The sequence below is a fragment of the Artibeus jamaicensis genome, unplaced genomic scaffold (assembly GCF_021234435.1).
Source record: "Artibeus jamaicensis isolate MK-2021 breed Jamaican fruit bat unplaced genomic scaffold, CSHL_Jam_final contig_519, whole genome shotgun sequence".
Lineage (NCBI taxonomy): Eukaryota > Metazoa > Chordata > Mammalia > Chiroptera > Phyllostomidae > Artibeus > Artibeus jamaicensis.
In genome coordinates this window covers 53977203-54002978 of record NW_026521871.1, presented here as the reverse complement: position 1 = coordinate 54002978, position 25776 = coordinate 53977203, and the positions used below count along the sequence as shown (strand labels likewise).

The following is a 25776-nucleotide window of genomic DNA, read 5'->3' as shown; positions in this document are numbered from 1 at the left end:
AACCTCCCAGGTAAGGAAGAGGCGGGGGCGTCCGACCTTATGGCGTCTCTGGGTAGCACCGGAAGAAGAGTTGTCTTGGGCCACACATGAAATACACAAACACGAACGAAAACTGATGAGCAAAAAGGTTTTAAGTACATTTACGATTTTGTCCGGGGCCGCATGCGCCCCGTGGGTCTAGGGCCATGGGTTTACCTCTATTGAGTGGAGGTAGCGCCGCAGGTCTGTGGGTCTCCGGGAACTCGCTGGTTCAGGTGCATTCCACCTGCCCCCGGCTCCTCCAGGAGCCCCTCTCCTGCAGCCACATGTGTGTGTGGGGGGTGCGCACGCCTCCCTCCCTCCTGTGGAACTTTTACTAGATAGAACATGTTAGTCAAGTCTGTAACTTTAAACCACTTGCTTGTGTTATTCTGATGCCACCCAGTACAGCAATGGCATCTGATAGAGGGGCTCTAACAAGGGGGGCAGCCTTGTTCAGTTCTCTACTTGGTAGCCAGCCCCCCCCCCCTCAGCAGGGGCTTTAAGCACAGGCCTTACCGGGAAATACCGGCTAAAGTAACACTAGATATATCATTTCTCCAATTCTTTTCATCCCAAGTAAAAATTTATCGTAGTCCCTTTAAGAAACCGTCCTGAAATCACACTTTTCATGTGACGTCTGTATCACCCTGGGCCCTCAACTGGGGGGAACTCCAGCTTCAATCAGAGTGAGATTAGGAATTCTCTGCGGATTGGGTCTCTGCCTTCAGTCCACACACCCCTGTGGCGGAGGGGGCAGCTACCCCCATCGTCCTTCCGCTGTGGGTAGACCTCCGGTTCACCCACACGGACTATTAGTCTCCTGAGGTCCTGGATCTTACAGACCGCTGACCTCGCCTCCACTCCAGAGGCCCTGTCTCCCACCAGGCAGTGTTTTTAACTTCTATGAATAAGGTAAACATCTGTCTTTTCTGGATTCTTCCCCCCCCCCCCACTTCCCAGTGTGAAGGTTTCTCTTCCAGCCACCTTCACCATGGATTTCAAAGTTTTGTTTTGCATGTGCAAATTTGAACAGTGCTTAGGTGCCCTGTGTAGAAAATTTTCTCTTCACATTTTAGCTACTTATTTCTGAAAAATGAAAGCCTAAGAGTAATTCCATTTCTATCTCTCTTGGACTTAAGTTATTCAGAAATCACAGGCCCTGTGGGATCCTCTTTATTCCTACGTCCTTGGACAAACTATATTCTTCGTGCTCATGTGCGAATGTTCCACAGGATTTACATATTTCTTCTCCTGTCTCATCTCCAGCCCTGCACCCCACTGCCTCGTCTTGGTCTATAACAGAGATAACAGAGTCCAACACTTCTGTTAGTTTGTAAATCTGAGGAGAGCTTCACTGGCTCTTAGTCACTGTGGCTACTTTGAAATCAACTTCTAAATGGTAATGAAAAGGATTTCCGAAAAGCATAGGCCTAAAAAATACATAGATCTTTTTTTCTCCTTTGCCAAAAACAACACAAAACACAAAGTAATTACCCTTACTGTTGCACTGATTATGTATTAAATGTCTGGGTTCTGTCCTGCAAGTTTCTGTGTGAACCGACACTCTGACTTGCCACCCATGTCCTAGTACCTATTCCTCCTCACTGATCTCGGCCACAGGCGCTTTCTTTGCTTGTGAACGAAATCAAATGTGTGACTGTCCCAGCAAGTTCCCAGGTGCCGTTCATAATGCATCTCCTGTCGCCTTCTCCACTCAACCTTGCCCTCCCTAGAACCTTCACTGGCCTTCCCTTCCTGTGCCCTCCTGGTCACGGCTTCAAGTTCATTTCTATGGAGAAGGGGCGATAGGCACTCAGGCAGCTTAGAAACCCACACTGCTCCTTGGAGAAGCCGCCCGTTCAGATTACATTTCCACCAGAGTACTGTCTACCCTCTCAGCTCATCATCCTTCTAACCCGCCCCTCCTCCACCCAAAGCCAGGGGACTGGACCCCTGTGTCTTAGGCTGGATTTGTTAGTGCTCTGGCCCAGAGCTCTGAATCCTGAACTAGAGACGCAAAGAAAGGGGGCTGGTTCTTTATCGTATCCATGACAACGGCTGCGGTGATAACACAGCCCTGCGGTGATAACAAATCCACACAGCCCTGTGCTTTTAGCCTTTCCCGTATTTTCTATTTCTCAGTCCTTTTCAGCATTTCCCCCTTCTATCTTCTGAGTCTCTTCTCAGAAGATCTTAACCTTTATATATTATATTAATCTGTGTTTTTTCTAATACATTTCTTTTGCTTTTGCTTAAGTTTTACAGATTACTTTTGGTTGCTTACAATCGATAACTCTGTCTGATATAGATGCCTTCACTTTTAAACTAGCCTCCAACTGAAGTCACACTTTCCCCCATAGGATACTCCCCTTGAATTGTTTGGAACTGTATATTTGTGTGGCCATTCGTATCTCACTGCCTAGTATTCCACACTCTCCCGATGACAGGGACAGCGGGTACGTTTGTCCACCCTCTACCTTTAATAGTGTATGGTCTGTAGTATCTGTTACACTCTCTGATCCACTACAGGTAAATTGCTGCTTTTCCCCCAACATCACTGACATAACCATTCCGGGTGTGCACTCAGGGTTCTCTTTACTGCAGCCATGCGAGGTTAATGGCATTAGGTTCCGTAGCACATGTTCAGAGAGTACATCACCAGAACGCTGGACTCGAGGTTCCTGGACACCACACACACTATGCTCGCTTCATCGCATATCGCTCTGGAGACATAGCTGCCGGCAGAAAACACAGCATCATTGGAGGGCAGGAGGGGAAGCAGTTAGACCCACGGGGGTGCCACTGACTGTGAACCTGGCCAAGGCATAAATACGTGTCCCAAGTCAACTGGTCCTGGGGTCACTTTCAGGCTTGGTTTTGAGTAACTGTAGAGACCTGGCGGAGTTACGCCGATGATCATTTGCAGGAGTAGCAATCCCTACAAATACGGTCAAGTTTTATAATGACTTGATTATGTTATTCATTAAGGTTCGTTGATATGGTCAGTTTTTAACGAAGGTGTAAAGGCAAGTCAGTGGAGAAAGAATAGGCTCTTTTCAACAAGAGCCTAGTATTGAATCATTGAATATCCACATGAAAAAGAAACAAATTGGGGGGGGGTTAGAAATATCCTGTGGTTTGATTGTGCTTCCGATACAGGACTCCATAGCTTTGTCAACACTCAGACTGTGTGTTGGGCAGCTGGGTTCTACCTGGCAAAGACAAGACTTCCCTGCTTTGAAAAAGTCGTCAGATGGATAAAAGACAAGGCTATGCATTAAAGGATGCCCTGTATGAGAGTGAAGTATTTTAAATTATTGAAGAGAAACAAGTATTTCTGATGTAGAGTAGGCTAAGATTTATTAGATATGACAGCAAGAAATATGAAAGCAAATTTGCTAAGCAAAATTATATATGTACATTTAATTAAAATAGTTTGCCTCTAAAACACTTGAAATAACTTCTTATCTGAATGAAGCAATTTTACTCATTCTTTTATTTTGTTTAATTAAAACAATTCTTTAGAACTGATTGGTTTGAGAGACAGATAGATTGATTGATTGTATGTGCCCTGACCAAGGATCAAACCCGAAACCTTGGTATATTGCGACGATGCTGTAACTTTGACTTAAAAAAATTTTTCAGCTGCACAATACTCCATCATGTGGAGTAATATAGACCATTTCTTACTTTGGAGCAGTTAGGTACAGGGTTTCCGGCACGTGGCCGTCACAGCTAATGCTGCAGCACGCTGCCCAGCACGCGGTCTGGACCGCGGGCGGCGCTCCGTGAGAGCACAGTGCTTTCAGTGGCATCGGCAGCTCCAAGGGTACATGCACACCTGTTTTGTTGGATATCGCCCCAAACGAACGTTATGAGGACAAGAAACAACCTGGAAGAACATACTTGTGTATAAAAGCCAAGACCTGTATGTGTGGCATGTTAAATACCAAACAAACAAACCGGTGCAGATGGTGAGCAGTCTAGAAGAAGAATAAGCAAACTAAAGATAAAGGCAGTTCATGAAAGAAGCAACTCAAATGACTCATGAACTCAAACAAGAAAACAGACAAAAGCCTCCCAAAGGCCGGCACGTCAGCGGTGCATCGTCCTACACTGCTCATGGGAGTGCGTGCTGAGCTCCTCTTGGAATCTATCGCAGGGGGTGCACACATCTTCTAAGAACAAGTAATTCTCCTTTGGGGCATAAGTTTGTTCGTACATATTCTCAAAGGATTTTTTAAAAATCCTATTACCCCTTTAGTATTTTGCCTCATGTAGAAATTTAAAATCTTTAGGAAAAGTTTAGGCCATGAAGCAGGGCTTACCAGCTTGGCGTCTGGTCACCTCTCCGGTGTTCCAGGACACAACAGCTCTTGAGGTACGGGTGGTGACCTTTGTCCTCCCACATGTACAGACACAGGTGGTTATCCATGGACGTGGTGAGGACATAGAGAGGACCCTTCAAAGGGAACCGGAGGTGAGTGGCCGGCCCGGAGTCCAGCTCGGAGCAGTGAGCATCGGGAGGCGAAGGGTGTACGTACCACCCACAGGTGGCAGATGCTCAGCTGATGGTCGTGGAAGCGTTGCAGTGGGAGGCCGGAGATGGTGAGGAGCAGCAGCTGCGGCCCGCTGTCCAAGACAATCACAGTCCCGTCACTGACTCCCATCCAGACAGGACTCTCCATGTGAACTGGCAAGGTGAAGCTCTCGACCTGGTGGGCTGTTTCCATGTGCACACACACACACACACGGGTGAACTTTGGGTCATTTAGTTAGAGCAACATCCTTACCCTGAATGAAGAAGCATACTCCCTACTTCCAGGGGACGTCTGTCCAGTGAGGAAAAGGAAGGGTAGGCCAGTGGCCGGAAAATGTGTGTCACTGACTGTGGTCATGGGTGTCACCACATGGGAAGAGAGGGCTGGGGACAATAAACAATAATAGCTCAGGTTTGGAGGGTTGACGGGAATCTCAAGTTTTGCCTTCCCTGACTGGGGTGGCTCAGTGGACTGGGCATTGTCCTGCACACCCTTAGATCACTGGTTTGAGTCCAGGTCAGAGCACATGCCTGGGTTGCAGGCCAGGTCCTTGGTGGAGGCAGCGAGTTGCTGTTTCTCTTGTGCAAATAAAAATAAACATTGGGTAGCTCCCTGCTAAGAAATCCCCTGCCCCTGTACACAGATTGACCTGTTTACGTACCTCTGGAGCTTCAAACGAGTGCAAGTTGGGGAGGGGGAAATGGGGCGTGGCCTACCTTGGATGACAGTGGTGTCCCCAGTCCTCTCGGTTGTTACATCGAAGGTGGCAAACCCTGTCTTTTTGGAAGGGACTCGTTGGAACATGAGTACTACCCTGTTTGCCCTCCTCAGGGCCCAGCAGGCCGCGCAGCACCCCAAGACCGGCAGAGACACAGACAGAAGGGCTGCGCGTGTACCCGGTCTCAGTAAACACTCCGCCAGAAACACCTGCGCAGAAAGGACCGCATGCGCAGTCAGCCGGAGGGGCGCTCACAGCAGCTCCTCCAAAATCTTCAACTCGTGGCGGAAGCTTTATTCTGAATCCCAGGGAGTGTTGAATGGCCACTGCTTGTCACCTGTTGTCCTCCCGTCCTGCCTGTCACGGTGCCCCGTCGAGGAGAGCCCCCAAAGCTTCTCTTCCGGCAGCCGTGGGGTTAGAAAAGCATCTGGCCGCATCGGATGCCGATCACGTGGCACATGGCCAAGGAGATGGGCCGCCTTGGAGAACGTGTCCAGGGCTGATCTGCTCTGGCCGCCGCCTCCCTGAGCCCGTTCCCGGGGCCCAGTGCCCAGGGGCCATGCCAAGAGGCCTGCTCACAATGTCACTCTCTCAGAACGACTTGCAGAGGCCAAAGCACTTTTATTTACATCTGGACTTTGTACTTTCCAGCCCGGGTTGGCAATGGTAGAGTAAGGGAAACCAAAGTCAACCAGGGGTTACCAAAGGTCCTAATTCTCGATATCTCTTTCACCCTCCCCATCTCTTGGGCCGAGTCTGGTTTCCCAAGCAAATTTTCATTAATAAATGTTTGTCTTTGCCCTGGGTTGCTGTTGCTTCAAAGACCATTGTTTCTTGGCTCTGGGAATGGATTCTGCGTGTTCTGTGGCCTGTGAGAGGAGGGAGCAGCCTGGCAGGTCCTCGCTGAGCTCTGCAGCTAGTTAACACTAGCACCTCCCGACTTCTCCCTCCTAACCCTGGTCCTCTCCTCCTGCGGTGCAAGCGCACAGGGCAGCACCTACCTGGGGCAAGACGCGCTGATGTATCGCACCAGCCAAGACCCATCTGGCGTCTGGAGAGCAGTGCAGAAGGTCGACACTGTGGTTGAACGCATTAACTATGGAAACCACCTCTAACCCGGGCACTGTCAGTGTGCAGATGTCGCCTTCAGAATCGCCTACCTGGAACCGAAGCGCCGCCGCCACGTCAGTGCAAAGGGACGGGGCAGCCTGCAGCACAAGGAGGCAGCAGGAGCAGGAGGGGCTGGCAAGGGAGACGCACACCTCTGACCAGCCCACCCTGCAAGGTTGCTGGGACCGTCCCAAGGAATCTTCTAAGCCCCCAAAGCATGCCCAGATAGTCACTCATTAGCCCAGCGACCCTGCACTGTTTTCTCAGTGTCTCCCCAAATCCGTGTCCCTCCCTCCGTGGCCCCATCCAAGTTCATGTACTCCACAATAATGCACACTTGAGAGGAGAAACATACTCGTGAAATAACGGAGGGAGACTGTGTTAGAAGAATAACCCGGGAAATGTACCTGAGGTATAACAAAGGCCAGGACCGTGTCAAGGTCTTTGTGTCCAGCGTTCACTGGTAGGTCGTGACTCCTGGAGTTGGCGGTAGAGATGCCTCAAGGAGACAGGTTGGGATGTGGCCAGAACAGCCTCACGGCTCACTCACCATCAGGAACGGGTCCTCCTTGGCCAGCAGGGCCTCCATGGAGAAACTGACACGCGGCCTGGTGAGCTCGGCCAGAGCGTCCTCGTGCTGACAGTCCCACACTTTGACCGTTTCCTCCGTGTCCACGGTGAACGCGAGGCACAGCTGCGGGAGCGTCGCCAGGAACTTGATGTTGGATTGCTGGACGGGGCTGGACCAGACGACGGTGCCCTGGGGAATGAGAGTAACTGTACGTGTGCCAGGCGCTCGCCCCACACGGCAAGGGCTCGCGTTCTGCCAGGGCTTATTTGCAAGCCTCTTCCAACTCAGATTTCCTTCTTTTTTTCTGGGGGTAGAATAAGAAAATTCTACTGAACACCTCAGGGATTTGAGGGGTGGCGAACATGAGGAAGGAAACATGCGACGTGGTCACAGGCAGGAACGCGGGTGGCGAGCGTTAAGGATCACGCTCCCCGGCTCGTTCAGTTCTGCCCCTTACCAGCAGTGTGACACTCAGCAAGTTACCTGCCACCGCGGCTTCTTACAGGGCTGTGCCATTATGTTTCATGACACGTGAAACGGACTTGGGGTTCTGCCTAGTAACAGAGGAGTTCAAGGGGCATCAGCTTTCATGACAGTTGTTTTTCCAGTGTCAGCCTTATGCACCACAAGCCAGACAGAAGAAAGCATTCCCCTTCGAGACCCTTCTTTAGTCTCATTGTGATTGTAAAATACATCAACGCAAAGAACACAGACATCATTGAGTTTAATAAGTTATTACACAGTGATCGATACAACTCCTTCTAAGCCCTCCTCTAGCCCCTTTGCACTTGTTTTATTTACTACGCCCTATTTATCTCCCCCAGACAGAATCGCTATTTTGATTCCTGACTCTAAACTGTGTCTTGTGTTATCTATTGCTGTGTAACAAAACATCCCTAAACTGGGGGGCTGCAAACAACAACCCACTTTCATCTCACAGTCTGTTCGTTAGAGATTCGGGTGCAGCTCGGCTGGTAGTTCTGGCTCTGGTCTCCCGTGAGGTCGAAGCCAAGTCCCACTTTCAAGATGACTCACTCCCTCCCTCGGCTGGCAAGCAGGTGCTGGCTGCGGGCAGGAGTCCTCAGCGCTTCCGGACCTGGACCTCTGTCTGGGCTCCTCACTGTGGTGCTCTCATAACATTTCAGGTGGCTTTCTAAGAGCCAATGACTCAAAAGAAGGACATATCTTTGATACGTCCTCAGAAGTTATACACCGTAATGTGCATGATATCCTACTGCTTGCAAAGGGGTCAGCCTCATTCCACGTGGGGGGTGGACTGCGTACAATTGTTGAGACTACGGGACGAGGAATATTAAGGGCCATCTCAGAGGGTGGCTAAGAAGGTCAGTCCTGTAGCTCCCAAAGATCATGTCCCTCCCACATGCAAAAGACAAGGCCCTCACCTCTCTCAGACCATTACAGCCTCGTCTCAGCATCTTGACAGGGGTGTCCAACCTTTTGGCGTCTCTGCGCCACACTGGAAAAAGAAGAGTTGTCTTGGGCCACACATTAAATACATTGCAATGTGTAATCACACACACAAAAAATCTCATAATGTTTTAAGTAAGTTTACGATGGTGTGTTGGGCCGCATCCGCAGCCAGCCGGAGCTGCATGTGGCCACGGGTTGGACACCCCTGGAAGGAACTCACTGTTGAATTAAGTTCAGATACAGAGGAGGCTCTTTCGATTCAGTTCATCTTGATGTGAAGAACTTAAAACTAAATATACAAGGTGCTCCCAACCTCCCCAAAATACAAGGGTAGAGCAGGATCGCGTTATAGACACTCTCGTCCCAGAAGGAGGGGATGGTACACGGGACCTGGGAGCAATGAGTAAGCGCTGCCACAGCGAAGACGGAATCCAGGGGAGAATGTGCGGTCGTTTGCTGATTAGGCTTCAAGACCTGGGGAGGATTCTTCACTACCGTTGGCTCCAGTTTCCGGGACCTTGGTTCTGTTTCTGAGACATCCTCCCCTTTCCGTGTATGGTGGCCCAATTTTGCAGCCAAGTAGTTTTTGCTGTCTGTTTCTTGTCTGCAAAAGCTTGGGATTCAAAAGTCTCTCTCTCTCTCTCTTTTTTTTTTTTTTTTTTGTCATACCTCAGCCCCTTTAAGCCCAAGCTGGCAGTGCTTCTGCCAATACAATTCTCTCCAACACTTTGTGGCTCTCCCGAGAACCTTATCGGCGTTTACTTCATTAGACAAGAGCTGTACCCCTAAGTCCTTGACGTAAATCCTTCGATACCTTGGGCTTCTGCTGGGGCTGCCCAGAACAATGCCTTAAACTTCTTAGAAGTCCTCAGGCCCTGGCAGCGTAGGTCAGTTGGTTAGAATGCCATCCCCATATGCCAAGGTTGCAGGTTCAATCCCCAGTCAGGGCACATACAAGAATCAACCAATGAATGTGTAAATAATTGGAACAATAGATCTCTCTCTCTCTCTTTCCCTCCTTCCCTCCCTTTTTCTCTCTCCCAAAACTCAATAAACACAAAATTTTTTAACCCCCCCCCCAAAAAAACCCTTAAAATTCTTATTACTTGTGTGAATAGTTCTCTGAGGCATTTCCTTAGATCTTTCTGTGGCCTAATGAAGAATTTTTGCTTCAACTTTATAATATCGTTCATGGATGTTGCCCAGGGTTGGTCCTGCTTAGAATCCATTTCTGAAATTTTAGCCTCATTTGTCATCTGCAAAGATTGAATTTTCAAAACCAACAGTCCTTGGTTTCCTGTTGTTTCACAGCCCTTACTTTAAAATTACTTTAAAAAATTTTTTAAATTTATCTTTGGAGGGGAAGGAGAGAAATATCGATATATGGTTACTTCCCCTGCTGGGAACTGGCCTACAACCCAGGCATGTGCCCTGACTGGGAGTTGAACCACAGTCCTTTGGTTCACAGGCCCACACTCAATCCACTGAGCTACACCAGCCAGGGATGCTAAGTGGCTTTTGCTAAGAGTCTCTTAAGGCCCAACACTCTCCTCCCAATCTCCCCAGCGTCTGCCCATCACCTGGTTCCAAAGTTTCTTCCACGTTCTAGGTTTTTGCTACGGCGGCGGCAGCTCCCTCCCACCTACGGCAGCATTTAGACGGTGCTGAGCGCTCCGTCTGTTATCTCTGGCTGTGTAACAAGTTAGGTGGCAGCAGGAAGCATGAACTCTTACCTCACACAGCTTCAGTTGGTCAAAAACTCAAGGGGGATTACCCATGTGGCTTTGGTTTAGGGTCTCTCATTAGGCTGTGGCGACATTGGCTGGGCGTGCCATAATTTTCGTCTGGTGTCTGAAGATTCACCTCCAGCATGGCTCACTCACGTGACTACAAGTGGTTCTGGCTGTCGGCTGCTCAAATGTCCTTGGGGACATGGTGACCGGTTTCCTCTAGGGCAAGTTATCCAAGAAAGTACCCTTCTAATTTCCTTTCCCCAGCTTTATTGAGATGTAGTTGACATATAACATTATGTAAGTTTAATGTAAGAGTAGCCTTCTAGAATTTTATCTCATCATTTTCCTGCCACCTCATGTATTCAGAAAGGGTATGTATCATAGATCAGGAGAGCCTGTGGTACAAAGAGTTGTTACCCAGTTTTTATGGGGAAGAGAGAGAAATTCACGCAGGGCCTATCAAGATAACATGGTAATTTGGGACACACTTGGAAACTCCCAGCTCCCTCTTCAGTGAGTCCTGCCCTGCTGGTCCCAGCATAGAAGACAAGCTTTGTGCCCCTTGGGGGTGACCTGAGTTAAAGACCGAGTCCTGAAGGAGGCAATAAAACAAATGCCAATTGTTGATAGACTAAAGTAGGTAATGAAAATGCACAAGGCCAAAAGATCATTTATTCACAAAGTCAGTCCACGTTACCAGCCAGCAGAAAATCAGTCCTCTCACAAGTTTATATAGAGAAACAGATATTCATAAGTGAATACTCTGTGTGTCTATAGTCTAAATGGAAAGGTCACAGGTTACCACTTAGAAGGGCTGATTTGAAACTTTTCTTCTGTTGTTAATTGAGCATGACTTCCCTCCCAGCATCTGCTTTACCTGTGGAACTGGAGGGACACAGCTGTGCATTACCTGTGCTCCTCATTGGCCAGACTCACCTCCTGCACATCCCAGGCAGAAAGCACGCGCCTTGAAGACACCGTGCAAAGGAGTGACCTCTCTTGTCCTTCCACCGGCTGGTAGCTTTCTGAGAGATAAGCCATGTGATTCCAGATTCCTAGAAGGCAACACAGACAATACTTGGCCACCAGATAGTTGAGGAATGATCCAATGGAATAAAGAGTTCTGGAAAGGTCATTTTAAGTTTTCTCGCAACGTTTATGGGGACAGGATGGAAACTGGGCTTCAGCGTCATTCAAACGTGGGTTTCACTGGCCGTTTGAAGGATGTCGGCCAGTCAGTTTCTCCCTCATCTCAGTTTCCACATAAAATGGGGATGAAAATAACAGGAACTTTGCTTTGTTATCAATTATGAGCATCCCTTTCTGTTCTGAATTGTAAAAGAGGTATCAGCAATAGAGTGTCAGGACTGTTAAATGTTTCCTTTTCTTAGAAGTTTTTCTTCTAGGAGGGGAACCTTGAGGGGAGGGAGCCACAGGCCAGATTTCATGGGGTGAGATGGTCGCTCTGGCTTCTCCATGCAGAATAGATCACAGGGCAAGGAAGGAAGCAGGGAGACCAGTCTTTTCCTTGTCGTTGATTTTAGAGGGAGAGGATGGAGAGGGGAAGGGTGAAGAAGAGGGAGAGAAAGACAGGAACAGTGATTTGTCATTGTTCCACTTATTCATGGATTCACTGAGTGAGTCTCCTATATGCCCTGATCGAGGATCGAACCCCCAACCTTGGAGTATCAAGACAGTGCTCTAATCAACTCAGCTACTCGGCCAGGGCCAGTCCTATTAAGTTTAATTCCCTTTCTCTTCACTGAATGAGAATACCCTCCGCCCCCCAAAAAAACAAACTATAGTGGATTTCCTAACAAGCCGATCACATTGCCCGTCCACACACCGAGGTTGCCAGCTCCCTCCTTGTAGACAAAGTCCTCCGGCTTTGCCGCCCCCATCCGGCGCTGGCGCCTCGTGTGGTGGAGGAAGAACTGCTTCCACGTCGGCAGGCGCAGGCACAAACTGCAGGAGGAGGGGAGGCTCCATGTCCTCAGACACAGGTTTCTGGAAAGGGTCGCAGTCCCGTCAGGCCGCTCACCTCCTGGGCACCACAGGTGCACCACGGGGACCCTCTGCCCACCTCCACCTTCACTCAGGCCTCTCCCAGCCCAGCCACGCACGGGCCTCCGCACAACCCCCAGGACCTCCGCTGCCCTGAGACCCCTGCCTCCCCCCAGCCTGCCTGTCCCTCACCCACCTCCACAGGTGATGGCTCTCTGCAACCTTGTTCCAGTGCTGAGGGGAGAGAGGAGGAGGAGCAGGCAGCTGGCACCCAAACATTGGCTCCTCCTTTGCTTTCATCTGTTGGGGGTTAACCTGCCCGTCTGGGGCAGTGGGACTGGGCACCTTGGAGGCCCAACCCTGCCAGCGCGGGGTGCTCCTGGGAGAGGTCACAGTGGATCCCCCAGGGTTTGACATGGGAGCTTCCACAACCATTTTCCAGCACGGCTCCTGTGTGTGTTTGTCATTTCCACCCAGCAAAATACAGTGAAGGATGCTAACCCCAAACGCTCGGGGGACCACTGCTATTGGGCAGGCCAGCGTTCAAACTGGTGGAGACTCGGCTGTCCCCCAGGGGTGTGGATGGGTGTGTCAGACCGCAACGGGCTGGCTGGGACACGGTAGGGTTAAGAGACCAAGGAAGGCTGTGTGGGGACGATGCTGGGGTAGCCGCGGTCCCAGGACTGAGGGACAGCGGCCCGGGGACAGCCTCGTGCCAGCGCTCGAGGCGGATGCGTGTGGGCGAGGCAGACGGAGTGGCTGGCGGGGAGGACATTCACCTTGTTCACCTGGGTGGCCTGCAGCAGGCTGAATGCATCCAGGAAGGAGAAGACCCTCAGCAGCGTTGTCTCCGGCAGTTGGAGCTCCATCCCACGGTGCCGGGCCCACACCCACTCCCCCCACCCCTCCGCAGGGTGCTCTGGATTTAAAGGGCTGGCCCGGGTCGGCTGCACTTGGGAGGATTCCCACCTACGGCCCATTTGCTCTGAGGGAAACAGGCTGCAGGTGCGCCGCCCCGCCGCCCGGCCTCCCTCCCGGAGCCAGGGTCCCACCACCGTGGTCGGCTGTTGTTTCAGTGCGGTTGACGCCACCCCTCTTAACACAGTGACCTGAAAGTGCAGGACCTTGGGCGGCTCTGGTTGCTGATGAACTTGTCGGGACTCTTGGGAATTTCAACGAACATGCCTTCATCAAATTCAAGTCTCTATGTGACATTAGGTTCCAAATCACCGGGGTAGGGAATCTGCTTCTCACACAGACGTGTGTCTGCTTTGGGGCGTGGAATCCGGCCAGCAGGGCCCGTCTCCCAGCCCCAGCCCCAGCCCCAGCCCACTCCCGTCTTTGCGCACTGAACCTTCCGGTCGGGCGCACACAGGAGGCTCCGTGGAGGCTCGTGCTCACAGCGCAGGCCTGGCCTGAGATGGTTCTGACGGTCGGTGCCTCCCCGAGACCCAGCACTTTCCTCCCAAGAACCAGGCAAGTGACCCGCAGCGTTTGGCGCAGCGGCCCCTCGGTGAGGCTGGGTGGCAGTAACCTTCCCTAAACCCTGCCCCCCGGCAGAGTTCTCAGAAGCACCAGTCATTCCTGGTGGCATCTACTCCATTGTCCAAACCCAGACTGGGCTCGTTGGGGACCTTGGATGTCCTCCATCTCAGAATTTAGAACAGAAGGCTCTTCGCAGTGACAGTTGTAGAAAACCCAAACCGGGCCACCGTGGGGAGGGCCCCACTTTTCATTCTGTTGAATGAGGTTCATAGAAAACTGTTTAGAAGGAAATGGGATTTAAAGGGAAAAAAATCCTGGTTTAAAGAGAGAGAATGGGAGTCTATGGTATCTTTCATATCAGTAATTCCAGTTCTTCCAATGTCTTTCAATTTACAAATTATGAAATTAAAATAAAAACTGTTTTTCAGTTCACCTGATTCAAGTGAATGAACAAGCTGTTGACTATTCACTACCTTTAATACCAACAGACAGTTTGTGTTAGAATTTATTAACTCCTGATATACACCCTGAACTTTTCTGCAGATATGGTCAGATGTGGATAAATGACACAAGGGACTGAAGCCTGGTGACGGCTCCTTTCCAGCCGAATGTCACAGCTGCTTCTCCGGCTGCCACGTGCTCTTACGCCCAGTAAGGCCCGAGCAATGGTTTCAAACTGGCTGGACCTTGGAATCTCTCTCTCCCTCTCTCTCCCTCTCTAACTAAACACTCCAGGGTTCTTCGCTCTGCCCGCCTGCAGCCCGTGGGCTGCTGTGTTCACACCACAAAGGTGAATTAAAGCAACACCGAGAGAGAGCAAGGCGTTCTCACTGTTCCCCCTTCTTCCCTGAGCTCCATGAGCATCTTTATGGCCTACATTTTGAGCTCTTTCTCAGGTAAATCACTCATCGCCATTCCATTTAGTCTTTCTCTGAGATGTTAGCCTGTCCTTTCCATCGGGACTTATTCCTCCGGGTCTTCATCTTTCTCTGTGTTGGAGTCTGGGTGGCAGATGACATGGCCACCTCGCCCAGGCTGCGGAAGCGGCCTCCCCAGGAGAGGAAGCTTGCCTTTCGCCAGCTCTCTGCCGTCCCCCAGACCTTTGGGACTGCCCGGCAGCCTTCCCTGGTCGTGGAGGGCGTCGCAGAGGCAAGGATCTCATGTAGCTCCTGGGTTCAGGAAGCCAAGGCCCCGGGCAGCACTTCAACTGATTCATTGGTGGCTGACACTACTACAGACGCCCCCCGCTTTAGAAGTCTGCCGGCCCACCTCTGTCCCGGGAAGACCAGGAGTGGGGGGTCCTGGCTGCTCCCTCTGAGCTGAGCCCTGGGGTGCAGCCAGGTGGAAGCTGTTCCTTTGCTACTGTCCCATTGGACTGTGAACTCCACTGGCCCCGGAGTCAGGCTGTCAGGGGGTGTGTCCTCCGAGGCGCCAGAAGCTGGGGCACCAGACCTGCAGGAAAGCTCCTTTCTAGAGACGCCAAAGGCCTGAGGCAGGGCACTTGGGGAGAGGCTGAGGTTGGCAGCTCCTGTTCCCGCCCCGAGAAGCAAAAGCAGAAGCAAGGCCCCTGCTCCCCACCCAACATTCACGCTTCTGCATCTCCTGTGACTCTTAACTGTGTGCCTCTGGCCACTTGCTCAGTTCTGTGACTCTTCACGTGTTCAGCAAATATGTAACCTGTGCCGACTCTGTAGCCCCTTTTCCAAGCCCTGAGCTCACCAGGGAAAGGACCGGGCTTCACTTTGCCTGATGGCAGGCTAACCCAGAAGTGTCCGCCACCGGTGAGGTCAGGGAGACTCTCCAAGGCCGGTACAGCCGTCCTGCTCCTGGTCCGTGCCCAGCCTGCCGAAGCTGCCTCTAATCAGTCCCGAGACGGACACAGTGTCTGGAACATTGTAGGTATTCACTCTGTTTGTTGAATAAATAAATACCTGTATGCAAGAGAAGAGATTGTAAAAATAAAGAAGAAGAGGACAAATTAGGAAATGCAGAGATAGAATTAGAGAGAGAGAGAGACCTAGAGTGTCAAGGAAAGAACATCTATCCTGTAGAACAGTCTTGAAAGAATTTGAGTCAAAAATTGGCAGATACAACTGGAAGCAAAATCTCAACAGGCGGAGGACATGCTCCGGAGGATGGCAGTTTTACGGCTTCTCTGACACATCAGAATGGAAGGAAGAGAAGTGAGGAGGGTGCGTGGACCCCAGTGATGGTGAACTGAGGGGGCGGGAGAACGTGACGCAGGGAAATCTCGGGGGTTAAACAAAGAGTAAAATGGAGAGACACAATCTTCTTTTGGCATTGGAAGTCGCAGGACCGTTCACTGACTTTTGCCACACGGACTGACAGCACCCAAGGAACGAGACAGAAGGGCACTTCCGCGGTCTCCTGCTCCGGCAGCGGTGGGGGTGCCTTTGAGGGGTCTGCACAAGAAAGCTACTCCGACCTTTCAAAGGCATGTTATCCTAGACGCCCAAAGACAACAGACAGGCTCACTTAAGGTGGAGGCTGCCCTTGGTCAGGGGAGCTACACACCCAGGTTGCGACCACTCAGCAAGGTCTGCTTATTGGGAATCGCTCTGTTCAGACGGCCCGTGTGGTGACTCCCAGTCTCGGGTTTGTAAGGCCTGCCCTGCGGGCCCCTCCTGAGCTGGTCAGCGTTAGTGCGTGTCCTTTCTTTCATTCACAAGAGAGAATATGAGACACAAAAGGAAAGGCCGAGAGAGGAGCTCGGAAGCAAAGTGATGCAGGAGCCTGGCCCGGCTCCTCTGCTCACTGCGCTCAGTTGTAGGAATCCGGGTGGAATGAGAGGAAGAATCTGTCCCACCCACGGGCACTTGGTCAGTCTGCGGTATCTTTGCCCCGTGAGCCCAGAGGGAAACCCACCCACCCGGAACCTGGGGAAAAGGTACCACACGTGTCCTCGCCTGGCTGGTGCCACGGACGGGACTCGGGGAGGCCCCCAGGAGGGGGACAGAGTAGAGTGAGCACTGCGTGTGTGGGCAGGGGCAGGCCACCTGCCTGTCCACCCGTGGGGCCACCTGTGAGCGTCAAGAAGGCCCAGCATTGGCCGGGAGCCCTGCCCCCGCACCGCGCTGCCCTGGGAAGGCCACACAAGTTGGGGGTCTCCTTCCCCTCAGCCGTGTGAGGAATCCAGGGTGGTTTCATGACAGAAGGGGCCTTGGCAGGGCCAGAGCCAGCAAACCCATGGGACGAGGGCCATGACCACCCTCCCTGCCTTTCCCAAATGCCGCCCCGGGGAACACGCTGGGTCCCCCCACTCTGCCTCGCCGACCCCCGTCCTTCTTCACCCGTGCTCTCCCTGGGCTTGGGAGGAAAGGCTCTCCCTTAGTGACCCTCGTTTTGCCGGATGGTCATGAGTCTCCTAAGGCCACACAGGGGCCGGCAGAGACAAGGCACAAGGGCAGTGATGGGAGCACCTAGAAACGAGGAAGGAGAGGAGTTCGGACGGGAGGTCTCGAAGCCGCCCTGCGTGGGGGAGTCCTGGGCAGCGAGAAACGCCATGCAGCCGGAGGGTTTGGGTGTCCCTGCCATGACCCTGGAGAGGCACAGAGCTGCGGTGGCCTGAGCAGGGGTTCTGGGAATGGGGAGTGGGGTCAGGGCCAAGAGCGGGCAACAGACCCACAGGTTCCGACGCTTTCATGCAGAGCTTTGGGGCCCAGAGAGGTGCAGAGAGAGGTTGGGCGGGTAGAAGACGAGATGACGAGACGAACCGTGGAGTTTAGAAGATGCCTGGGGGGCTGCGAAGGTGAACACTGTTGAGTGATTAAACAGCCACAGGTTTGGTGCCCTTGGGTGGTCACAGAGGGCAGGTGGCCCACGGACACTGAGGTCCTGCCCCGTCAGAGCCACTGTCCCAGGTGCAGTATGGGCACACGGAAGGGGGTGCTCAGGTGGCATCTACCACGCCCACTTCGGACCCAGTGCAGACCCAGGTGGTGAGGGAGAGACGGGGGCAGAGCCATGTGGTGTAAGAGGGGAGCTGGGGGCCGGGACTTTCAGACTGGGGGGGCCCGCGAGAGGCCTCTGCCGATCCCTCGGGTCCCTCTGCCTTGCTGGGTCTTCAGAGTCGGTGCTTTCCTCTTCAGCCCTGACAGACCGGGGTATTTTAGAGACTTTCCGTCAACTTCCAGTCCCCGACCAACACAGTCGGAGGAACTGGCAGATGCCACAGAGGCAGGCGAAGCCAGACCGTGTGCTGAGGCCTCACCCTCTGCAGCGCTGACAGTGAGAACCCTGGCTCCCCGGCCGTCCACACATTCCAGTTTGGGCGTTTTGTTTTGCTCACTTTTCGGTCACTTAGCAACAGCTCTGCCCAAACCTCCCCCAGCCTGGATTGCCAGGCCCGGATTGCCAGGCTCCCCCCTCCTCCCCCGCCTCCGTCATTACAGCCCCAGGCCAAGAGGCAAAATGCAGATAAACAAATTCTGGCTTCTGGCTCTGATTCTCCTCCTTTGGGCACCTGCCCACTCAAGTCCTCGTTGCCTGGGCAGCTCTCTGATGATGTCACACAGATTTTTTTTTTTTAGATCTCATTTCCCTTTTAATCTGTTTTTCATGGGAGCACAAGTCTTCAAGAAGCTGCTCCGTCGCGGGAGGCGCAGGCGTCTGAATTCCTGGGCCAAAGGAGGCCTGCGCTCCGACACCTCCCCCACCCCGTGCTCGCACGTCCTTCTCCGGCATTCAGTACGAGTGGAAGCCTGTTGTCTTCTGAACATCGACAGTTCGAGGCTTAGAGGCGTCTCAGACGTCACATGTAGGAGACGGAATTCTTTCTGGTCCCACAGATGTATCTCCCCCGTTCCTGTGCATACGTAGCAGATGGCACTTACATACATCCTCTAGCTCAGACCAAAAATCTCCAAGTTTTCCATCTTTCTCTTGACTCGTGATGCTCCTCATCTCTTGTGGCCCCCCCATCACGGCCCCCCTGCCCCGTCTCAGCTCCAATACTGTCTCCGCCTCGAGTTTTCTCCAAAATAACACTTCCCGTCGGCTTCAGCTCTTTGTGCTGCTTTATTTGTCCTCATTGCCCTTAAGAGCCCCTGTAATTAAATTGTGAATAAATCAAGTACATTTATTTGTCTGTTTATTGTCTCGCTCCCTCTAAGGAATATAATTGCTTGGATGAAAGAGGTCTGTCTCTCTGACTCACTTCTGAATCATAGTCCAGGCTTGTTCCTGGAAACATAAAATTTAATTAGAACATGACGGACGAAGGAACGGATGAGCCCATTCGGGGCCGACGAGAATGGCAAGGGCTGCGAGCAGCGCTGTTCTGTTCTGCTGGATACCAGGGCAAACACGGATGCAACGCGGCCCTTCACGTCCCCTGTTGAAAAGAAGGGGCGAATCAGTACAGAAGTGATTTCCTTCCCTTTTCTTAGAGCATTTACTTTAGAGAGTTCATCGTTGCAAATTCTTTCTCTATCTCTTTGACTTGGGTATAAATCTTTTTAAAAAAGCTAAATAAAGCCCTGGCCAAGTGGTTCAGTTGGTTGGAGCAACTTCTCAATCACCAAAAGGCTGCGGATTTGATCCCCTGTCGGGGCTCAAAGGGAGGGGAGTGATGGATGTGTCTCCCACATCGATGATGTTTCTCGTTCTCTCTTTCTCTCTCCCCCCTTCCTCTCTCTCTAAAATCAATTTTAAAAAACACGTCCTCAGGTGAGGATTTTTTTTAAAAGCTTAATAAGCCTCTTACCGGCTTTATGACCCAGGGATGTCTTTCCAAAGTACCTGGGAGCCACCTCTTTGAAATGCAAACATCCAGGCAGACAACACCTCTAACCCTGTTTTGGTCGGAAGGTAGGGGCCTGGCTCCGGTGGCTACCTTGCTCCAAGTTGCAAAACCATCTCCTGTCATAGAGAGAGAACTTGAGCCCTGTCTGGCTAGCTCAGTTGGTCAGAGTGTCGTCCCAAATACACCAGGGTTGTGGGTTTGATCCCTGGTCAGGACACATGCAAGACGCAACCAAGGAATGCATAAATAAGTAGAACAACAAAGCAATGTTCTCTCTCTCTCTCTTTCAAATTGATAAATAGAAAGAGAGAGAGAGAAGTTTATTTTTTCTTTCTATAAAACCATTGAGCTGCCCTGGCTGGTGTAGCTCAGTGGATTGAGAGCAGGCCTGGGAACCAAGCAACCATGGTTCGATTCCCAGTCAGGGCATGTGCCTGGGTTGCAGGCCAGTTCCCAACAGGGGACGCACGAGAGGCAACCGTACATTGATATTTCTATCCCTCTCTCCTTCCCTTCCCCTCTAAAGAGAAATAAATTTTAAAAAAATTAAAAAAAAAACCATTAAGCTAACATAGTCACCCCAGTCTCTTAGTGAATTGCCTGGAATACGCATCACATTCTGGCTTAAAGCTTATTCAATAATAAGCGATTGTTTTCTTCTCCCTTTGAGGAGAGGTTCTCTGGGTTGGGAGGTTTTGTTTTAAATTATATTTCCTTGGCACTGACAAAGATAGGAAACGATTACTTCCCTTGAAGGTGCAGGGTGGGTGTAGACACTCTACTTGGGGTGGTGAACACCCAATACGATACACAGATGACGTGTTACAGAACTGCACCCCCAAACTTAGGGTGGTGAACACCCAATACAATACACAGATGACATGTTACAGAACTGCAACCCAAACTTAGGGTGGTGAACACCCAATACGATACACAGATGACGTGTTACAGAACTGCACTCCCAAACTTAGGGTGGTGAACACCCAATACGATACACAGATGACGTGTTACAGACCTGCACCCCCAAACTTAGGGTGGTGAACACCCAATACGATACACAGATGACGTGTTACAGACCTGCACCCCCAAACGAACAGGCAGGCTTTCCGGCAGTGGAACAGCTCTGTGTGGTCCTGCATTGGTAGATACTTGCCATTGCCCATTTGGAGAATCTGCAGAAAGTACACCACCAAGAGTGAACTTTGGTGTAAACTATGGACTTTGGGTGTGATAATGTGTCAGTACGGGTCCCTCAATCGTAACAAATGTTCCTCTCTAGTGGGGGGCGGAGGTAAAGGGGAGGCCATGCTTATGTGGGGACAGGAGGCACATGGAAATCTCCGCACTTCCACTTAATTTTGCCATGAACTTCAAAATGCTCTAAAGTATAAAGTTTTTCAAAGATTTTATTCATTTATTTTTAGAGGGGAAGGGAAGGAAAGAGGGAGAGAAATATCAGTGTATGGTTGCCTCTTATGTGTCCCCCGCTGGGAACTGGCCTGCAACCCAGGCATGTGCTCTGACTGGGAATCAAACCGAGATCCCTTAGTTTGCAGGCCCGCACTCAATCCACTGAGCTACACCACCCAGGGCTGAAGTATAAAGTTTTTGAAAAATAAAACCCACAACAAGATACCTCCGTACCCTACTAAAATGGCTGAAATTAATACAAACGAGAACATTGAATAAATAGCAAATAGCTACATACTGTCCAATGTCCTCTACCAATGTCTTTTTTCTAAGAGATCAGGTTAGAGTTTTTTTTCCACGGATTCTGAGTTTCAGCACATGATGACGTAAAGCACGAGTGATTCTCACCTTTGTCTGCGTGGGCGAAGTTCCCAAGTGTGTCCGGTAATTGCTGACCTGGAGAACTCACCACAGCAAATGGAAACAAGTTGGTAAGACTATGCATTGTGGTTCATTGAAACCCGGCCCCCTGCGAGGGAAAGTGCAACTTAGTATCATATTTCCAGGGTCTCTCTCATTTGAGTCTGGTTTCTTTCACGGTCCAATGGGTGGCCTGGATGCGGTAACATTTCAGCAGTCTTAGAAGGACTGACATTCTTGATTCTCAGCGATCAGTATTTTGGGAATTTAATGATTGTTTAATGAAAACGTTAAATTAGGGTAACAGTTTCGTGATTCATGGGAAATTTTATTTAAAACAGTATTTTGAAGCTATCTATAATACAAACCATTTATGATGCCCTGCCTATTCCAGGGTTAGGTTTTCTTCGACTCTCTTTAATCCTTCCTGGTTACTTTGTAAAAAGTTGATTTGAGAGAGGGAGAGAGGAAGAGAGGGAGAAGCATCGCTCTGTTGCTCCACCCTGTCCTCGTACCCACCCACTCCTGCATGTGCCCTGACCGGGGATGGAATCCACAGCCCTGGCGCAATGGGACAGCCCTCCGACTAGCTGAGCTACCCAGCCAGGGCTCATCCTGGCTACTTTTTTTGCAGTTTAATAGTCAAAGTAAGTTCTTGACTTTCTGACTCACGTGAAAAAGCAGTCAGGCAGCAGTGACTAAGGTCCCTGAAAACTGAGCCCCAGGCAAGCCCGGTCCTTCCTGCATGGCCGCTACCTGGTTGTTTAGGTAGGTAGGCAGGTGGAATGGAAAATGGCGCGATAACCGTCTTGAGAGCATCTTACAGGCTTCGACAAACGCATGAGGATCCAGTGGAGCCTGGGTCTCATCTGTGGGGGTTGGGGCGAGGACGTAGGCTGACTGGGACATGCTGCAGAGCCCTGAGAATTAACCCAGGACTCCTCCACCATGACCGTGGCTCACCTGTACATCGTCGAACTCTTGGTCCCCGTTTCAGACCTTGGGAGAGGAAGCCTGGAAGGGCAGTGACAAGGCAGAGCCTGCCCCTTCTCGGAGTTTACTGTCTCGTCTCCTGGAGGAAGTGAACACTGAGCAAGCAAAGGAACGCACCCCTAAATTTCCCATGTTGGTCACTGAAACAGAGATGTACAAGCAAGGCAAGGGACCAGGACAGTGGAAGAAGGGCATCGGGTTGGGGGGAGTCATGCTGAGGGGTTAACTCAGTGGAGAATGAGCCAGGAACTCAGTTATTTGTAACTATTTAAATTTATGGTGAAGAACTTTAACACGTCACTTGAAAAATACTGGAAGTGAGCACCAAATTCAGAGAGATCGAAAGCAACACTTTGAAGACTGTCATGTACCCCTGGCTGGTGTAGCTCAGTGGACTGAGTGCTGGCCTGTGAACTCAAAGGTTGCTAGTTCCATTCCCAGTGGGGGATGTTGGCCTGGTCCCCAGTAGGGGGCACATGAGAGCCAACCACACATTGATGTTTCTCTCCCCCCTCCCTCCCTTATCCTTGTTCTAAAAATAAATAAAACCTAAAGACTATCATGTAATCTTGATCAGAGCTGAGAAAGCACACTGACTTCTCAGAACCAGACTTCATGTCCCCAGTTAAGGCCACTCAGTCAGGACTGGAACCGGAATTCATGTCGCCCAATAAGAAGTTCCCTTTAAAGGAAGGTGGTGTTTTGAGGGACTTTGTGTTCCACGTGGTAGAAAGAGGTTCCATTTAAGGGAGTCAGTACTCCACCCTAAAATTCTTCCACTCGACTAAACAAAACGAGCGAGCGTGGCAGATTCCGTAGAAGGAGACTCTTGTTTAAGATTCTGTGAGTCCTCACACCACGTGCGGGGGGTCACGCAGGGACGCCAGCTGGCCCGGGCTATGGGCAGTGGCCCTGGGCCAGCGGCAGGACTGCGGCTGCCCTTGGAGAACGATGCCTGGTCTGCACTCGCTCCGCAGTGTCGTGACCATGTCCGCCCACCGCCCACGGCCCTTGACCCTGACCTCCCTTCCACTGCAGGCCAGGTGGGCTGACGGCAGGCCTCCGAGGATTCCATGACTACCAGGTGTGACTGCTTAGAAGGAACATGTTTCGGCAACCAAAACTCAGTGTGGGCAGCTGCGGCAGGACCAACAGAACCGCGCCCCTCAGCCGTCCCGCAGAGCGGAGGGCGCAGTCCTCTCCCACCCCAAGCGGCCTGGCGGGTCGTTGCACACCACCGGGACCGCAGGAGCTCTGGGCGCGTGGTCTAGGTGGGGCCCCTCACGGGTGACCTGCCTGCGCTGTTCTCGCCCCACGCCCCACGCCCAGGCCTGCTGCACCCAGAGAGGAGGAAGGGGCGGGGCCAGAGGCACAGGTGGGCTCTTCCCTCTTCCGAGGCTTCCTGAATCCAGGGTGACCCACCGGGGCACTCAGGAGTCAGGTCCCAACTGCGTGGCTGGGACACGTCTGTGAACAAGTTGCTTCAGCGTCACTGCGGGACTGGACGATGCACTGTGGGTCCTGTGTGACCTGCCTGGTTCCCCGGGTGCCAGCCATCATTCTTTCTCTACTCTGGGGTCCCCCCCAGCACGGAGCACCTGGCCCCTCTGCAGCAGCCAGGCAGGCAGGAGGGGACACGCCCATGCTGTAACCTTTCCCGGTAGCCAGAGCTGCAGACGACTTAATTCGGCTTCCGTTTCTTGGCACTTTTTTTCTTAAACATGGCTCCGCATTGTGTAAGCTTCACACCCCAAAGCCTGGACTCACCCTCTTCTGGGGGTTGAAGGACTGGGGATGGCAGGGCAGGGGCAGGGGACAGCAGGAGAAGCAGGGAGCCTGGGCCAGGGGGGTGTGGAGCCAGACTCTTTGGGGAGAGTGGGGGTGGGTAAGGGGCACCCTGGACTTCGGGTGCAGTCTTGGGGATCCCCTGGCTCTAGGGCACAGGCAGCGGGGCCCCAGGCTCTCCAGTGCTGGGAGTGGAAGGGGTGCTCCTCTTTGGCTCCCGGCTCTGGGCACTTGGCCTCAGCTGGGCCTCCCTGGAAGGAGCAGGGGCTGCCCAGCACCCAAAAGGGGGAGCGGCCAAGAGGCTGGTCGGGGGTGGACTGAGGCTCCCTGGGGAGGAAGCGAATGCCTCTGCTATCTAAAGGTCATCTTGTCTACCTTGGCCTTCAGCCTGCGGGCTGTGACCAACCTGGCCTCTCCTGCCTGGCCTCACCTAACCCTCCCCAGGGGCCAGTGTCCAGAACAGTCCACCCGGCAACCATCTGTTCGGGCTGGTTTTAGGAATGGGGAGGGGGCAGCGCCTCTTCCTACAGACCCGCCAGCCAGGCACACAATTCAGGCCGGGAGCAAACCTCTGTCCGAGGGTGGTGCCCTTCTCATGGGAGTGTTGGGAAGGGACTCACCCTGCCTACAGCTTGAAGAGCACCCAGCAGAGGGAACCTAGGCACAGCCCCCACCCCTCCCCCGAGTCAGGTTCTTGTCCCCAGTTTTCACAGGGGTAATCCAAGGCACAGAGAAGCCAAGTAACTTGCCTGAGATCACACAGTGAAGACGTGAAGGAGCAGAGTTTGGCTTTGGCTCTAGGAAGGACTTAGTAGGACTCAAGAAGGGGTTTGGGGGGACTGCAGAGGGGAAGGGGAGGGGATGAAAGGGCTGGGCAGAGCTCAGGGGAGGGCAGGATCGTTTTTCCCAACCAGAAGGTTGGGAGGAGAAGGGGCCCAACATTGTGGGCTCATGCCCCCTTCGAGGGCAGCCCAGGACTGGTGGGGGCAGGTGGGGGGGGCCCAGCTCCAGGACACAGGGTATGGGCCCTGCATCGAGGACCAGGACCGTGGCCAGTGGAGTGGACACTGCGTGTTTAGAGCGAAAGCAGAGAGGACTTTTTGAACACTTTGGGCAATCCAATATGGAGTCCCTGTCAGCCATGACAGTGCTGTCAAGACTCAGGTAATGGGTTGTAATGGCCTTGGGAGGGGTGGGGACATCCAAAACCACAAGTTGGGACACTCAGGTAAGGACTCTATGTGGACATCGGTGTGAGTGGGACGTCCACCCCTTGTGGGCTATAAAACGCAGAGCTCTGACCACTGACTGCTGGGCCCTGGCTGTACCATGGGTCATGCTGGAGCCCTACGGGCCCCCACCTGGCTTGAGACCTACGCCCCCACCCCCACCTTCAGAAGCTGCCAGTGACCATGACTTCGTGCCACACGCTGGCTCTGCTGGCTTTTATCACTAAGCTTTCCCTCTCTGGGTGTGACCTGCCTGTGACCCTTGGCTTATTGGAAAGGTCTCCCCTGATAAATTGGCAGCTGTGGCAGCTTACAGTGTCGTGTAAACGTCTGTAGCAGTCCTGGAATACAATCACTGCAAGAGAGATAAAAATGCAGGAACTCAAAAACTAGGTACGGCGTCTGGGTCGGTTCGGGTTTGGCAAGAACCACTAGACTTTGGGGTGGAAGTGGATGGTACAAACCACCCTCAGAAAACTGAGAAGGGAACCCCGGGATCAGGTATGACAGACACAGCCTAAAGTCGGAAGGAATAGGTCTGAGTTGTGTCAACAGTTCCCA

The 25776-nt window shown here is 52.1% G+C and overlaps 1 protein-coding gene and 1 long non-coding RNA gene across 2 annotated transcripts; one reads left to right on the top strand and one right to left on the bottom strand.

Moving 5' to 3' along the window:
- Positions 1-736: 736 nt before the first annotated feature.
- LOC128628002 (uncharacterized) lies at positions 737-5480 on the top strand. The gene is made up of 3 exons (XR_008392314.1): positions 737-933; positions 4439-4722; positions 5394-5480. It is a non-coding gene; the product is annotated as an uncharacterized LOC128628002 (long non-coding RNA).
- Positions 2627-12998, bottom strand: FBXW12 (F-box and WD repeat domain containing 12). The gene is made up of 10 exons (XM_053668997.1): positions 12909-12998; positions 12326-12363; positions 11972-12132; positions 11062-11180; positions 6941-7150; positions 6282-6440; positions 5279-5489; positions 4566-4744; positions 4350-4483; positions 2627-2756 (listed from the first exon to the last, which is right to left on the bottom strand). The coding sequence occupies exons 1-10, from the start codon at positions 12996-12998 to the stop codon at positions 2645-2647; spliced, it is 1413 nt and encodes a 470-aa protein (XP_053524972.1). The 3' UTR covers positions 2627-2644.
- Between the last annotated feature and the right edge of the window lie 12778 nt (positions 12999-25776).

Bases quoted from the DNA above. Each gene is read 5' to 3' on its own strand.
- FBXW12 (XM_053668997.1), bottom strand. From the start codon at position 12,998: ATGGAGCTCCAACTGCCGGAGACAACGCTGCTGAGGGTCTTCTCCTTC. The intron at 5,490-6,281 runs GTAGGTGCTGCC...CTTTCTGCGCAG, and splicing joins ATCAGCGCGTCTTGCCCCAG to GTGTTTCTGGCGGAGTGTTT. The intron at 4,484-4,565 runs GTACGTACACCC...TTCCCTTTGAAG, and splicing joins GCATCTGCCACCTGTGGGTG to GGTCCTCTCTATGTCCTCAC.